Source organism: Rattus norvegicus, chromosome 3 (genome assembly GCF_036323735.1).
Source record: "Rattus norvegicus strain BN/NHsdMcwi chromosome 3, GRCr8, whole genome shotgun sequence".
NCBI classification, from domain to species: domain Eukaryota; kingdom Metazoa; phylum Chordata; class Mammalia; order Rodentia; family Muridae; genus Rattus; species Rattus norvegicus.
Window position 1 is genome coordinate 144,794,465 of NC_086021.1, and position 16,580 is coordinate 144,811,044.

At 40.2% G+C, this 16,580-nt stretch overlaps 1 protein-coding gene and 1 long non-coding RNA gene across 14 annotated transcripts in view; one reads left to right on the forward strand and one right to left on the reverse strand.

The window, feature by feature from the left end:
• Positions 1 to 16,580, forward strand: part of Slx4ip (SLX4 interacting protein) — a 176,571-nt gene that overhangs the window by 121,567 nt on the left and 38,424 nt on the right. For 8 of the 13 annotated variants that reach the window (XM_008762255.3, XM_017591988.3, XM_063284384.1 and 5 more), the window contains one exon: positions 173 to 293. The exons of 2 other annotated variants lie outside the window; for them this stretch is intronic. In XM_008762255.3, coding sequence (XP_008760477.1) covers positions 173 to 293 — 121 coding nt within the window. Of the gene's footprint in view, positions 1 to 172; positions 294 to 12,453; positions 15,410 to 16,580 lie in introns of those variants that run through there. 3 more of the 13 variants (XM_008762259.3, XM_063284383.1, XM_008762260.4) reach the window with 3 other exon arrangements.
• On the reverse strand, positions 3,793 to 9,879 carry LOC108350474 (uncharacterized). The gene is made up of 2 exons (XR_005502490.2): positions 9,647 to 9,879; positions 3,793 to 4,987 (listed from the first exon to the last, which is right to left on the reverse strand). It is a non-coding gene; the product is annotated as an uncharacterized LOC108350474 (long non-coding RNA).

A 16,580-nucleotide genomic window follows, 5' to 3' on the forward strand; every position in this document is an offset into this window, starting at 1 on the left:
CTTTAATAGTTCACTTAACGTACAGTGCAGTCATGAAGGCTGCACAGTGCTCATTTCAGCATTACAGCTAGGCTCCAAAGCTAACCGAAAACCTTTGCTTTCTCAGATGTACAGTCTTTGCTTCTTCCCATTGCATTAAGCAGAAATGTCTCATGTTTTAAATTTACTTTAGGAAGTTTGTTTGCTGTTAAAAGAAACCATTGATTCCAGAGTTAAGGAGTACGTGGGCATTTATAAGCAGCACAGGCCATCAACTGCAGAATTCTCAAGATCCAGTCCCTTGTCCTTAAAAGGTAGGCAACAAGCACTGTAATTTTGGACAAAGAAAATAAAATTTAAGCTTTGGAGATTGCAATTATATTTCATTTTGTCATGTTAGCATAGTGATACATTTAGAAAATATGCTGTAATGAAGATACTTGTGTTTGAGTAACAAAAATTCACCAAAAAGCCCTAAAGGGCTTTTAATGGTGGGCAAAATATATAAAAATAGCAAATAAAACATTCTTAAAGAAACTGTAAAATTTTAAAGGTCTCTTTTTTTTTGACAAGTAGTCTTACAAATGGATTTATATTAATACTGACATAAATTGATTCGCTGTCTTAAGCTTTTAGAATGTTTTTCCGTATGTCATTCTATTTCAAATGTTCTCAGACAGGAGCACTGTTATTCCCGGAAGACAGTTGGAAATGTGTGCAGAGAGTTTTGGTTGTCATTAGTGGCACTAGCTCGTAGTGGGCAGAGACCAGGGACGACAGGACAGCCACAGGACACAGAGTGACCCTTTGCTGAAGGACGACCAAAGCCTGAAGGGCAGCAAAGTTACATTCTACCTGTGGTGACATAGTCCTTCCCTCCTCCTTCCTCCAGTACTTACCCTAGTACCTGTGATAGAGATGTAGTGACATGCTAAGTGACAACATCTAGGGGACAGAGCTGGAATCTAGACCCAGCTCTCATGAACTCCACCCCAGTGCTTTGTCTGTTCTCTCAGTCTTTTGCTTTGTTTTTCTGTTTTGTTTTGGTTATTTGTTTCTCACTGAAATCAGCATTTCATAGCAGCCTGTGGTACAATCAGTACATACACATATGTATATCAGACTATAGTGGGTACACTGTTGGGGGCCAACAGAACATGTTTAGGAAAATATTGAGTTACATATTTGTGAAACCTCTCTAGATTCAAAGTGCTTACCCTGTATAGATGATAGAGAAGTAGTTTTTATTACCCAACATGAAAGGAGAATTGCATTTCCAAACAGTGGTTCTCAACCTATGGTCATCACACACACAGGGGTTGCATATTAGATATCCTACATATCAGATATTTAGGTTACAGTTCATAACAGCAGCAAAATTACAGTTTGAAGTAGCAAGAAGATAATTTTATGGAGGGACTGTATTAAAGGTTGGAAGCACTGCTCAGGGGATAGATTCTGATTGCCACTCATTGTTGCTCTAAAATATGAGAAAAGCCATAGGTTTTTGCATTTATTATCCCTCAGTTACACCTGGACAATCTCACATTTGAGCTGATGCAACAGGAAAAGAATTGAGCAAGATTCTAAGATCCCGTCTCTGCGGAGCTCTTACAATAGGTGCTTTGATCAGTACTGATTCTCAACCAGTCCTTCCCTTCCCAAATCTACCCTGGCAGCTAAAGAAAGAGGCTACATACTCAGTACCCAGCTTCCCTCAAAGACATTGACAAAACATCCTCATGTTTGTGGAGGAAAGGTTTGCTGATTAAACAAAGGAATTTTAGTCTGTACACAATTTTACATCTTTTCCCCACCTAATATATTGTAAAAATAAAATTCCCCATGTCACTAGTTTGGTAAAATTGTTGTAAAGTATAGATACAATTTATTATTTAACAACTTTTGAAGTGTAAGTTTTTGGCAGCAGAAATATGCTTGCATTTTTGTGCAGTTAGCAGCATTACCAATCTCCAGAAGTCTGTCATTGTCCAGTCTGGGACTTTGCACCTATGAATAATGTGTCCTCATGCCCTAGTTGAGACCCTGGTGACAGAGGTCCTGCTTCCTGGCTCTCTTGATCTGAGTACTGTCAGTGTCTCCCGTGAGTGTGTCAGATGGTATCTCTTGTCTTATTCTCTGGCTTATTTCCACTACAGTTAGGTCTGCAACATTCTTAGTACTGCGCTTAGCAGAACTTCAATTCTTTTGAAATCTTACAGTGGATGTCGCGTTTGCCTGTTCACTCATTTGTTGATGCGTCACATCCATGTTCTGGCTGGTGTGAGCAGTAGTGCTGCAGACACTGATATACACATTATCTTTTCAAGAGTTTTGGTTTTTTGAATACTCACTTAGAAATTTTTAGATCACAGGGTAATTTTTTTGATCTTGTTATTGTGGTACTAACATATTGTTTTCTATCTTGACTATGTTATTTTACATCCTCACTGCACAAGGGTTCCATTTTCTCTACACCTTTGCCAACCCTTATTTCCTGATACTTTGATAATTGCATCATAACACATGTGAAACAGTCTCTAATTGTGACTTTTTGGCTCCTGTTTGTTTGTTTTGGTTCAGTACTATTTCCCCAGTGAGTAATGATGCTGGCCATCTTTTTATGTATTCACTGGCTATTCAAATATCCTTTCCTTCCCTCCTTCCTTCCTTCCCCCCTTCCTTCCTTCCCTCCCTCCCTCCTTCCTTCCTTCCTCCCTTTCTTCCTTCCTTCCTTCCTTCCTTCCTTCCTTGCTTCTTTTTTGAGAAATGTCTATATGCCTGGTCCATTTTTTAAGTAGGCTCTTAAGGAGAAATTGTTGTTGGAGGGCTTCATATATTATGCACATTAATTCCTTATTGATTATGTAATTGACAAATACTTTCTCAAATTATGTGGTTTGTCTTTTCAATCTCTCAGTGGTTTACCTTTGTGTGTGTGTCTCTCTCTGTGTCTGTGTATCTGTGTTTGTCTGTGTTTTTAAATGTGCTAAAGCCAAAATACCACTTTCTTCTTCTATTGCTGATACTTAGCTGCTATGTCTATGGGAATCATTGCCCAAGTACTGTTTTGTGAAACTTTTAAAATTTTTTTCTAAAAATAGAAGTTCTATGGAATTTAAAATATGTGCCCATTTTACTTAGGAACTTGATCCCATTTGAGTTAGTTTTTACTCATTTTCTTGTGGAGTCCAGTTTTCTTAGTATTCCTTGTTAAAAAGGCTACTTTCCACATCGAATGGGATTGGTTATTAATAATCATTTCAGATTGAAGTGAAGGTTAATTTCTGAGCTTCCCGTTCTGCCCTTGGTATCTGTCACTGATGCTAGTTCTAGAGCCTCTTGCTGCACTAGAGAGTTGTGGTATGTTTTGAAGTCAGAAAGCTTAATTATCCTAATTTCTTACTCTTTTTCAAGATTGTCTTGACTTATTCCAGGTCCATATTGCTATTTCCGATGAGTGTAAAGCATTCTATTAAACATCAGTGTTCTTAGTTTACTGTGGGAATTTGGATTGCATGTGATACTCATAGTTCAAAAGAAAAGTACAGTTGACATTCTAATAATGTACATATTTGTTATTTCAGAGTCTTGTTTAATATTTACTGTTTTGGGAACTGATTAGAGTTTGTGGGGTATGGTGTGTGTGTGTGTGTGTGTGTGTGTGTGCGCGCGCGCGCGCACGCGCGCACATGTGTGCACATGAGTGGGACTATTTGAGTTCTGCACATGATCTACTAGTAGGCTATATGAGCTATAAGGTTTCTTTTCCTTTTCCTTTTATTTCTTTTTTGTTTTTTGTTTTTGTTTTTCTTTTAATAGGGTCTCCCTAAGTTGTCCAGAGTCCAGGCTAGCCCCAAACATGATACCCTCTTCTTACAGTCTGGTAAATGCTAGAATTAGAGTCATGCACCACACCCAGCCTCTAAGACAACTTTAATGATATTAATGTATATGTATATGTGTATGAATGTGAGTGTGTATGTCTCTATGTATACAAACACATGTGTGCAGGCTTAAGGTTGAAGTCAGAAATTGTCGCTGTCTGCTACTCCACATTATTCATTGTGGCAGGTTTTCTCAGTTGAGCCCAAAGCTTGTTCCTATGACTAGTCTTACCCTAAGGGTACCCTCTTGCCACAGTGCTCATGATTTCACAGCAAGTGTTTAACCTCTGACATACCTCCTAGTCCCCTGAAAATAATCTTTCTGTTGTCACCTGCTCTTGACTTTATCTAACTGCACCACCACATACCAGGCTCTGTTTGCTTTGTGCAGCTTCTGATGAACGGAGTGGATACAGTGTTTAGAGGAAGCCAGGAGACAGATATACATATACACATACACATACACATACACATACACATACACATACACATACACATACACATACACATCACATACACATACACATACAAATCCCTCTTTGAAAGTAAATTTTGCAGGAACACCCCATATTTTGTCTCTTCCCTCATTTTTACAACCTTTGTTCATATTTGTTGAGATTTATACCATGGCCATCCCTTTCCCTGTAACCATGAGCCAGTTTATATTCCCCCCTCACCTGGACAAATGTAGAAGGTACCTCCTGGCTTCCTTTCATAGGGCCAGTGTGTCACGGTCTGTCCATACTATGCTTAGGCCATCCCTTAAACATCACAGCTCTGTTCTTGTGCAGCTTTGTAGAAAGCTATCCAGAATATTCTCAGGATCACCAAGAGAAAGACCCCTAGGGAGCTGCCAGTCATCTAGTACCACTTTTTAAAGTTCCCTTCTTCTGAAGGCTTGGCTCAAGTCAGAACCTTGTCTTTCCTATTCTGTGTTATTTTCAGCTCTCTAGTCAAAGTCTACCTAGAGCAATCACCCTACTGTAGGTTATGGGTACCCTGAACTTACCTTCCTACCATTGGACAAGTGTCTACCCCTCCACAGTGTGCGATCCTTCCATGGACCAGGTCTGCCCTGTACATTCTCTGTTGTCTCTCTAGCATGCAGGGCACTTTGTGGTCTGCAAAATACAATACATGTGTGTATAGGTGATGCTTTTCTTGTAAGTTTAGGAGTTGCTGTAGGGATCCTGGCCTTCCTTATTTCCTGCAGAACTTGCTTCGTTTACTTTTAATAGCTTCTCCATTGTCTGGCCAGTGAAGTCTCAACTCAAATTTTATTTTATTTTATTTTTTACCAGTTTTCTCATTCCCTTTCCTCTAAATACTTGTTATTTGGCATTTAATGCTTATATTACTTGCACCATATTATATCTTGGCTGTGTTATAGTCAACTTAACAGCCTTCTTCCCTCCTGTGAGGGGAAGGCTGACTCTGGTACCCCTAGAATCTCCTTTCCAGATTACCATGCTATAGAGTGCTTGCTCTCCTCACATAGTTCCCATGTTATGAGTGCCACACACCTCTCTCTTCCATGGGATGGATCACTGTCTAAAGTTGACAGATTCACCACAGGGCAGTCCCTTCTTCCATTTTCACATCAGGGTCATGGGCCTCAGCGTGGCATGAAACTAAATATGTAGTCCTGGTAAGCCAAGTCTCCAAGCTTACAATTTTGTTCATTGCTCTAATAAGATTAATAATTATTTATGCTTTGAGTGTTCTTTATAAAAAAACCATATATGCTCCTATAAGACATTTCCTTAATCTTGTGAAAATAAAAGTACGAAGGTTATTCACAATGTCAGTGACAAGTATAATGGGAATATTAGCTTCATCTTTTGTAAGTCATCTGCAAAGTCATTTCGGTAGTCAGCATATGTTAGTGACTTGAGGAAGTTTTCAAAAAGATGTCATAGCCAACTCCTACCAGCTTCACCTCAGCATCTTCCTCCAGTCTTGCTCAGAGTTGGATGTATCAGCATCTTCAATTTTTGTCAGAAAAGCAGCCCAAAATTCAAACAGGAGAATTGTGCTCCTTGATTTGCATTTCTGTTTTATTGGTTCACACATTGGACTATACATTTATAGTTTGGGTTTGTATTGGGTTGTCCTTCCTCTCTCCCTCCCTCTTCCTTTCTTTTCCTTCCATTCTTCTCTCTTCTTTTCCTGTTGCCACTCCTTTCATAACCAATTCCTGACTTACTGCCAGAGCCTCCAGATTTTCCTTCTAATTCATCCTTGCCTCTGCTGCCAAAATAGCCTTTTAAAAACAAAATTGGCAGTCCTCAGCTTGCGACTCTTTGTGGTTGGAACTATAGCTTAATTTCCTTTTCAATTTCTTCTCTACTTGATACAAGTTGGAGTGTCTGTGACTCGTGGTTAAAGCTTGTAGGATCTCTAGGAGGACCAGCAGTAACTATTCTGAAGCACAGCCTCTGCTACAGCATGGGGACAGCTTCAGTAGACATAGCATTTTACCACAAAACTCATGTTCATCTGCCAAGCTCAGGATACAGTACTAGAAACCTCTGCCCAGCCAGAGAGGTTAGCACATGGTCAAGCCCTGTGCTGTGGAACCATGTCTCGTATCTGTTTTCTGGCCACAAGTGAGTCAATGGAGGCAAAACATTTGGCCCTTACCCTGGGAATATCAAAATATCCTGAGAGACAGTCAAGTTTTTGGTTGAGTGGATGCATGGTACAGTTTACCCACTTAAATTTTTCTCTTAATTTCCTATTTCCCTGAGTCTCCAAGTGATTAGCCCACCCCCAACACGGTTTCCCAACTACATAGACATTCCCTCTCCAGTTGATGAAGTTCTAAATCCCAGATCTACTCTACCACAGGGTTTCTGAGTGATAGTTCTATGCTTTTAACCCTCTCTAGTTCATTCATAGCTTGTGTTTGTTAATTACTAAATTGTAAAGTTAATTATAAGCACCATATTTTAAATAAAACAAATACGAAATAGCATAAACTTCTATGTTGCAGATGATGCAGCAAGGACTGTGTAGGTTGCAGGTACCACTCTGGCACTGGTAAGCAGGGAACATGTAGTTAGTGTTCATATCTCCCTCCTTTGGATTTGCTTTCTCTTCCTTATGTCTGTAGCTGATCCCGAGTCTTCACTGAGTCTTGAGGTGCTTGAGCTCTCAGTGGTTCTGCCTCGACAGGTTAATCTTGTTCCTTGTTCCATTAACTCTCAGAATGCTCGGTAGGATCAGGCAATGTTGGCACACACCTTTAATCCCAACACTTGGAAAGCAGAGGCAGGATGATCTCTGAGTTTAAGGCCAGTCTAGTCTACACTGAGTTCCAGGAGTGCTAGGATTGTCACCCCTACATTCATTCTTTGGTTCATGTTTGAAATCATGTTTGGGTTTTTGTTTTGTGTTATGTTGTGTTTTTGCCAGGGAAATGCATATGGCTCTGCGGTCAGACCCTGCTTTGCGTCCTTTAGCTTACCAGCTTTTCCAAGTTCCAACAGGTTATGACCTACACTTTGCATATTGACTGAATTTTCAGTAAATCTCATGTAAGACCATTGACTTTTATCAACCCATTGCCATATTTTGACAAAGTGACTTACACAGTTATGGCCTTTAAGAGCCTCAGTATTTTTAGCCACCTAGTCATCATATGACTTCCTACTCCAGGGCTTTGGTGGTTTACAGACACCATCTGTTCTAATCATTAGTCCTTCCAGCTCTTGATGCCCTGAGGTTGTCTTTAACTCTAAAGGAAGCTTCTCATTCAGAGACTTTATAGCAACGCTTTCCTCACACTAGCCAGTCATCATTTTGCAAAGGATTCTAGCTGAGTTCTGATCGAGCGATAGAGGAGCCCTAGTTTTCTCATCAATTGTCCTTTTTATTTTTTTATTTTTGGACAGCCATGAGGGTGACCTTCTGGGTATGAAAATGCCAAACATTTTCATCCCATGTTGAGGTGATGTGAAATACGACTGTTAAGAAGAATGCTTGACAGGCCAACTAGTCCTGGAGAATTTAGAAGGTCTTACATGGATCTATGAGACACTGAGCTTACAGGAAGTCCCTAAAGCAAAAGGAGTACTCCAGTGACGTCAACCAACATACCCAGAAGAGTTCCCCTGACTAATGGCCAGTTTGTCTTTCTCCCTTGGATAATCTATAGTCCCAGCATACAATGCGCTCTCACCTCTCAGCTTTTATACATGCTGCTTCTACTTCCCTGGGAAAACTCACTATTACAGGACTGGGCCCTGGTACAATCACACAACACAAGTGGTTCAGTTGGGAGGAACACAAGTGTTGGAAAAAGTACAGGAATTGTTGCTACTCATTTACTAGCTTCTTGCCTACCTTTGGTCTACTTCTATTACAGTAGACATGGAGGTGCTCTGTGAATTACAGCTCATTAAGTATCCTTTCATTTTCCAAAGCCACACCCTACCCAGTGTAAAATTCCAGGGCAGGAAAATCACCTAGCACAGAGGGACAGAAAATGCTTTCCTCTAACCCATCCCCTCTGGCAGTCCTTTAGCATTTGCCTTTTAGTAATAGGCATTACTGAGGATTAGCCTGTTGGACACCAGCATGGCTGCGTCTGAAACAGGCACTTCTAGGCACTTTTCCCCCATTGGTGGGGATTCAAACTAGGCTTTCTACAACTTCACAAGTGCTCCACTGCTAGGCTATAACCCTGACCCTTCCTCTGAAGATGAGAACAGGCTTAGTTGTGTAACTGGTCCAAAGGTCATGTAGCTGTGAAATGTCAGTAGCTGTGTGATGTACAGCTGTCTAATGACTGACTGTCTTGTATTTCCTTTAAGGAGAGTGCTGTCTGCTTATGCTTCTCACAGCTCTTTTTAGATTACCCAGGTGGAGGGTCAGTGTTCTGCTTGAATTACCATATGTGTATCTTTGTTTTAGGCTTTGTATCTCCCGTGTCCGATATTGAGACAGGAAAATAGACACCCAAATAGCCCATTTTCTAATTCAAAGTCTTCATTGCAATAAGTTGACTATATAGGTAGCAGTCCCTTTATGTTTGTGGAGCAGTAGGATTTTTTAATGGCTTATTACTGTATTCTATGTAACCTTTTCATTCGGTTAACATCTAAGAAACTCAGCCCTTTGGAAAATGTCATAAGATAAATTAAATTTTCCTGAGTTCTGTGGTTTCTGTCTACAGAGGTTTTTTTTTTCCCATGACTGTGCTTTTCAGTTGAATATTTCTCTAAAGTCTTAGCTGAAATCTCCAGCCAAAATGTACCCCCGTCTGCTCATCCTTTCGTGGCATCATTCTAGGTCTGGTGTGTGCGTGGCCAAGGCAGGAGCCGTGGCTGCCTCCCCACGTACCTCCACTACAGCCTTGGTGCTGGGACACATCACCACTGTGTTAGGGAATCAATGGGTGTTCACACAAGGAAGAAAAAGACAAGAATGGCCAAAACAAGCAAGTTCTTCCTATTCTTCCCTCTGTCTGAGAAATGTTCCCCTCCCTTCCCTTAGTGCCTGATGCAACACAAGATCCTGCCAAAGAAAGCTTTCTCCTTGCTCCTCAGACACAGGCTTGTTGTGAGCTCTGCTCCCTGATGTCTCTGGGAGTGAAAAATGTGTGCATGTGCCATTTTGTTTTGTATTTATTTTCCCAGCCTATTGGAAACAGAGCTGTTTCCTAATTAAAATAAATGTTGGAAATGAAGCATGTTTCCCCTGAGCCCAGCCCTTCCTCAACATAAACCTGGCCATCTTCAGGAAATTCTGCAAACCTGCTGTACCACATCACCTACCTGAGTCCCTTCAGCTGCCGCATCTCTTCATTTTAACTGTTGAAATGAAAAGACTGTATGTCCAGCAACTGCTAAGTCTCAACAAACACAGGCCCGTGATAGACAGGATTTTATCGTCATTCCTGCAGTGGTGCTCTGAGTGCACACCCACAGGAGGAATGGAAGTGTATTCCAGTCATGGTCAGAGGACTGGAGGCAGTTGCAGACTCTCAGGGTCCTCTGGAGAAAAACTGAAAAAGGAAGAAATAGGCAGTTGTGTGCGTTTCTGGATAGTAAGCCAGCTCAGCTTACCTGCTCTGTTAAATATTCTTAAATTTTACACATTGTTGGATTTTTTTATTCTCAGCCACTTAAGGATTGAAATGGATGTCCCTTACCTGTCATAGAACCTAGTTGGAAGCATATGTTTTCCTTTTATACATATGTTTAAATAGCTTTGGTTATTATTTACATTTCTCCCCATAATGTACTCAGTCAAAACATTTTCTAAGCTTTCATCCACATACAAAGAAAACCTTTGAAAGGTCAGTAATGAAAGCACGAGTCTGCAAGCCCTCTCATGCATGTACTGTGGCATCAGCAGAGATTATTTTTCTAAGAATGGGCAATTTGTAAAACTTAAAGTTTTAGACATTTTACTAAAAGTGTGCTAAAGCAGCAATGACAACTCAAGATGCTGTGCTTTCCCAAATGTGGGGGAGATGGCTCCCCACTTACTGGAGTGTATGGAACGCTAGCAAACTCAGAAGAGTAATGTCTACTTGCTAGAGTCACCTGATAGAGAGGGATATTGCAGATGCAATGCCTCATGCTTTGTCCGCTTCGCTTTAGACAAAATCCAACACAAAAGTGCTCAGAGAGAGTTCTGTGAACAAAACACACACAAAGTGCTTGATCTTCTATTGATCTACCTGAGACACTGGTTGGGCTGTTAATGTAGAGTTATTAAAATGATCCCCCTGTCTGGTAAGTGTTCTGCTGTTTTCCCTCCCACGCCCTTTCTCTCTGAACTCACAGTCTGAGCATTATGGAGACTTCTTGAAACAAAATTAATGTTGCTTTTCCTTAGTTTCAAGTTGCAATTCCAATCCTGCTGTAGTCTTTGTAGTGATGTTAGTCCCATATTATTTTTCTGCAGCTTTTGTGATGATATGAATTTCATGTAACTTAGCCTGGATCTCTTATGATGATGCAAATTTATGTTCCTTTTGCTGAAGCTCTTGTGATGATTTGAGTCCCATACTATTGTATCTGCTTAGGATCACTTTTACAATGAAATTTTACTGCTTAATTGCTATGTCTTGAAACTAAAAAATTCATGGTGACTACTAAATCCTTCATGAGTCATAGAAAGATTTTTGTCATCAAATGATGGTTTGTAAGAATGTTTTCAGAGAAGTTGTGTTGTTGGCTGAAACTGCCCATTATCAGCTCCATGGAGAACCATGATTTATCACTAGATTTTCTAAAGACATGCCACTTGAAGGAGTCGGAAGAACTGATTAGCACTCCTGTCTGCTAAAATTGGAAGGAAAAGTAATGGAAGAGAAAGTTTCCAGCTCATAAATTGGAATAGAAATGGGACCAAAACCAAAAATCTGTTCTTTTAGGCATCTGCTTTGTTATATTTCTGATTATGACAGGGCTCTTTAGGGTATGCTGGGAATCTCAAACCAGTGCTTTATACATGCTGGGCATGTACTATACCACTGAGCTGTAAGCTCAGCCATGTGACAGCCATCATTAATTAGAGTTGTTACCATTTCTAAGGCTGACAGCTGGATGCAGGTCTGTGGCTCTTTAGTTTTATTCAGCAGATAAGAACAACCCTCACCACTGAAGACCATGATTTAACTCAGCATTTGGGAGCACGGTGCCCTGGCATGTTGGCTTTATGTTATCTAGTGTTCTAGTTGTCACATAGCTAATGTACTTGTGTGTATTGGAGAGAAGGATGGACATAGAAGGGGAAAGTGAGATTCCTACTAGACAGTGTTCTCCTTGGTACACCCTAGCTGAAGCCTGGGAAGTCACCGACCCATGGGTCTGACAGATTATATAGAACATTCTCCCCTCTCTGCCAGAACGCAGTGGTCCTTCTCATGCAGGCAGCATATAATTTAATTTACTAGACAGGATATGGGGAAACCTTCCCACAACCTGTTTGTTTCTGGATAGCTTCGTGTCTGCTGCTCTGTAGCAGTAACTTTCTCACATCTAACAAGTGTCTGGATTATTTACCAGTCTGCCTGTTCTTTATCACCCCTCCTCACCCCTTTTAAGGCCCGATTGCCAAGGTTTTAAAGTTTCTGGTCATGAGTTTCACATGGCCAATATTAATACTCATAAGAATACTTGAAAGAAAAAGCAAGAATTAGAGACAAAGCACAGTATAAGGCCTGCAAGAGGGAGCAAGTTTGATCCACAGAATCCAGGTAAATAGAATTTGAGCACCAGAGCATTTCATTGTAATTCCATGAAAGGTACAGGCAGACAGATCTCGGAACTCACTGAGCAGCCAGACTAGCCTACTTGGCAAGTTCCAAGCCAGTGAGAGATCCCGTCTCAAAAACCAAGGTAGATAGAGCTTGAGCAATGACACTGGACGTTTGGCTATAAGAGCATGCACATGGGTGCGCGCACACACACACACACACACACACACACACACACACCACATTTATTCACATATGTCCAAGAACTCATGCATACACAGAGGAAAGGAGAATGAGAGGGAAGAAGGGAGGGAAGAGAAAGGGTAGAAATACAAGAGATTAAATGCTAGTAAGCCCCTTCTGATTTTGCAGGCATAAGTTGTGAGTACAGAGCACTGGCCCAGAAGATGGACTTTGACTTCATTACTGGAATGAGAGTTGCTAGCTAAGTATCTTATGAAATTTGGTGGTAACCTGCATGGTGATTAAAAACTAAAAAGCTTCCATTCTTGGATTCCATAATGTAACCCCCTAATTATTCTGACTATTATGATAAAAGTAGAGAATCTAAAATTATGACTTGTGGTAACTGTTTTCTATTAGCTATTTTACTTGTTTATAACCAACACAATTTTAAACCAACTACAATAACTCCTAGACATTGCCGGGGACGGTGTGCAAGCTCCCTCACATAGAATAGACATTGAGCTTGCCTCTAGATGAATTTACCACAAATACCTGAGTGAGGTGTCCACATGGGCAGTTGCTGGGCTGCTCCTCGGGAATCAAGTGAGGACACACTTGCCAGCTTTGGATTCCTCAGCTTTACCTCACTTAGACTTGCTGTTCTGCCCCTGTGCTCTCATTGCCAAGTGCCAACATTTTATTCAGTTTCCACTGTCCTAAGTCATTTTATTATAAACCATATAACCTTAGTGGGAACTTGGTCTCATTTATTTTGTGAACAATGTGTGTCTACATTGTTACTAAAAAATAACAACAAAAACAAAACTACTCCACAAAGTCTCCAATATAAGAGTGATGCCTGGCCTGGCCCGTAGCTCAGTTGGTAGAGTACTTGTCCAGCGCAGACAAAGCTCTCACTTCAGTCCCTGGTTCTACACATACAAGGTGTGAGGGTGCCTGTCAGACGGGAAAATGAACGCAAGGCAACCCATGGCTGCTTAGTGAGTTCAGGGTCAGCCTACAATACATGAATCTTGTCTTAAAGTGGTTGGGGAGGGGGTAAATACCTGGAAGAGATGTTAGTTTTAAGATTTAAGCAGACATCAGTCAAATTGCAGTTCTAGAGTCATAGAAGATGTATGTCCAAGTAAATATATGATTATATTTCTATGTTCAATGATTATGTTTATATACATATGCAGATATCTGCCATGAAAGTTTCTACTAATGAAAATTAAAATTATAAACCTTGAAAGTAGATATCCAAAATATCATTTCCTTACAAATATTTGCAGGAATTTTGCTTAATTGCAACCAGAAGTCTGACCTGGAAGTCTAGTGTCTTGACCTTCTAGCTGTTTGGTTTCCTATTTGTGGTGTTTTGCTCTCCTCAACTGTGAGAAAATCTCTTTTACATGGTTTTAACCCTGTGTATTCTTAGAAACATTGAAGTAGAAAATACTCCCTTGGGGAGACCAACATTCTCATTATTTGCAAGAGTTACTTGTAAAAGTTTCTCTTAAATAGAAAACATTTTTTTAAATAGTTAGCATTTTTTTTAATGGAATCTGTTTGGAAGTAAAACAGCTCTGAGCTTTCCTTCGAGATAATGCAAACTTTGGAGAGTTTTTGCATTCTGTGAATTTACCCTTTCATTTTAATCAAACTTGAGTTTATTAATTATCTTCTTAGAAGGAAACTCCATATACCTTTTATTTTTAATTTATTAAATCCTTTTTTTCTCTAACCTCTTAGAATAGTGAAAAATAGGCTGACCTGTCTTGTGTGACTCCACTGTGTGTGTGTGTGTGTGTGTCTGTGTGTGTGTGTGTGTCTGTGTGTGTGTGTGTGTGTCTGTGTCTGTGTCTGTGTCTGTGTATGTGTGTTTGTGTGCAATATTCTAATGATTGAAGAGTATAGTTAAGCTGGTCACTGGGCAAGGGAGTCTTCAGCAGTCATACCTCAAATGTGTATGCCACATTAAATAATGGGAACATTACTTCCATGGAGTTCTATGATTAATTGATCATATATCCCCATTGCAAATAGCTTCAGGTTTTTTGTTTGTCCTTTGTTTGCTTGTTTGTTTGTTTGTATGTTTGAAGAAGAGTTTCTTTGTGTAATGCTGGCTGTCCTAGAGCTCCTTTGTAGACCGAGCTAGTCTTGATCTCAGATCTGCCTGCCACTGCCTCCAGAGTGCTGGAATTAAAGGCTTGTGCCAGTGTACCTCAAATCTTTGCTATATTTAATCATTTAATCAGAGGAAGTTCTCTCTCTCTCTCTCTCTCTCTCTCTCTCTCTCTCTCTCTCTCATTGTGTATATGGAGGTGTTTGTTCCTGTGCTCTTGCCATGTCATGCATGTGGAGGTCAGAGAACAAGTTTGTAGAGTCGATTCTCTCTTTCCACCATTACATGCTGGGAATAGAGCTCATAGCATACTTACATCGTTGGGCCTTTATCCATCTTGCTGGCCTAGAAGGAATCAGTCTTAACTGTTTCAGGGGGTTAAGAAAAAGGAACACCAGCAGTTCCCATCTATTTAGCTGAAAAATATTTTTCCTTTTTTTTTTAATTATAGCATCATATTTGCAGCATTTTATTACTACATCAAAGAGCCTTGGATATGTTTGCAGTTTCCTCCATTTCTGCTGATGCTTCTTCCACTCCCGTCCTTAAGCAACTGTTTACTGTGCTGACCTTGACATTTCATGTCATAGAATGCGCACCACGTGCTTCTCTGTAAGTGGCTTCTGTCACTAAGCACTGGGCTTTCAAAATGCATCCATGTGTATATATGCAGTCATAACTTCATTTCTTCATGTGTGTTTATTTATTTCGGTGCATTGTGTGCATACATGCTTACACATATGCCTTTGGAGACTGGAGGTCAACCTCTGTGGTGTTCTTCTGTTTCTCAAGTGCCTTTCTACCTTAGTTTTGTTTGGTTTTCAAGAATAAGTTTAATTAAGTTTTATTTATTGTTGTAGGAGGATTCATCTGGAAAAAAACAAGTGTTACGGCAGATCCCATGCTTGTGAGTCCCAGCAATGGGGAGGGCAGGGTCAGGCAGATCATTATGGCTCAGTGGACGTCAGCCTAGCTTACTGGACACCACAAAGAAACTCGGTCTCAAGGAACAAGGTTAGGTCAATGAAATGGCTCAGCCGGTAGAAATGTTTCTACAAGCCAGGTGTTCTCAGCTCGCTCACCAGAACCCATGGGGAAGGGAAAGATGCAGTGTTCTGTTTGCTTGCTTGCTTGGTTTGGTTTAGTGTTGGTTTGGTTGGATTTGATTATTTTACAAGTTCAGTTCTGAAGTTTAAGCTGAGTTCTTCATCCTTGCACAGCAAGGACTTTACTACTGAGCAAGCCCTCTCCTCCGCCTACACCATTGCCTTGTAATTGGCAGATATTGTTCCATCAAGTGATTGTATATTTTATTATACATTAATTGATAGCCAATTTGAGTTCCATTTTATTAATGTTTGCATGCACACACAGCCCGCCTCTTTCTTTGAGGGCTCAGGCTGAGGATGGAGCACAGGATTCCTTCAGTGTTACCTAATACTTTGATGCTCTGACTGGGCTATTACACATATGTGTTAATGAGCATGTATGTAAAGGTTTCTGAGTGGATATGACTTCATTTCTCATGGGGATATACCCAGGAATGAGATTTGTGGTTTATTTTTAATCCCTGTGGTTAATATATTAAAGAACGTGCAGACTATTCCAAGTAGCTGCGCTAGTCTGTTTGTTCTGGTAGTGCATAGGATTCCATCTTCCTCTGTGTTCCCACCAGCACTTGTTACTGCCATTTTGATTGTACGCATCCTAGCACGAATGAAATGGCATCTTATGGGAGTTATTTCCATTTCCTGAGGACTAGTGATGCTTACCCTTATTTGAGTATTTATTGACCATTTGATATTTTCTTTAGGGAAAATGCCTGTTCATATCCATTTCCATTTTAGGTTGTTTTATCACATGGATGAATTGAAGCTCTTTCTCCTGTGGGTTTTTTTCTCCCTTCAAGGTTTTGAACTTTGACTATAATCACATTATCTTTTATTTATCAGGCCATGGACTTTATATTTAAGAAGCAGTGTGTTGTATAGTCCTAGATCACAAAGTTTTGTTTTTTTTCTAGATGTTTTACACGTTTGCCTCTCATAAGTGGGTCTCTTATCTATTTAGTTAATTCTACATATGGAATGGAGTGGCAGATCTTGCATCATCCTTCTGCAGGTGGAGATGCAGTTAACTTAGTATCCCTTGTTACTAGAAGATGATTCTAATGTCATTTCATTAT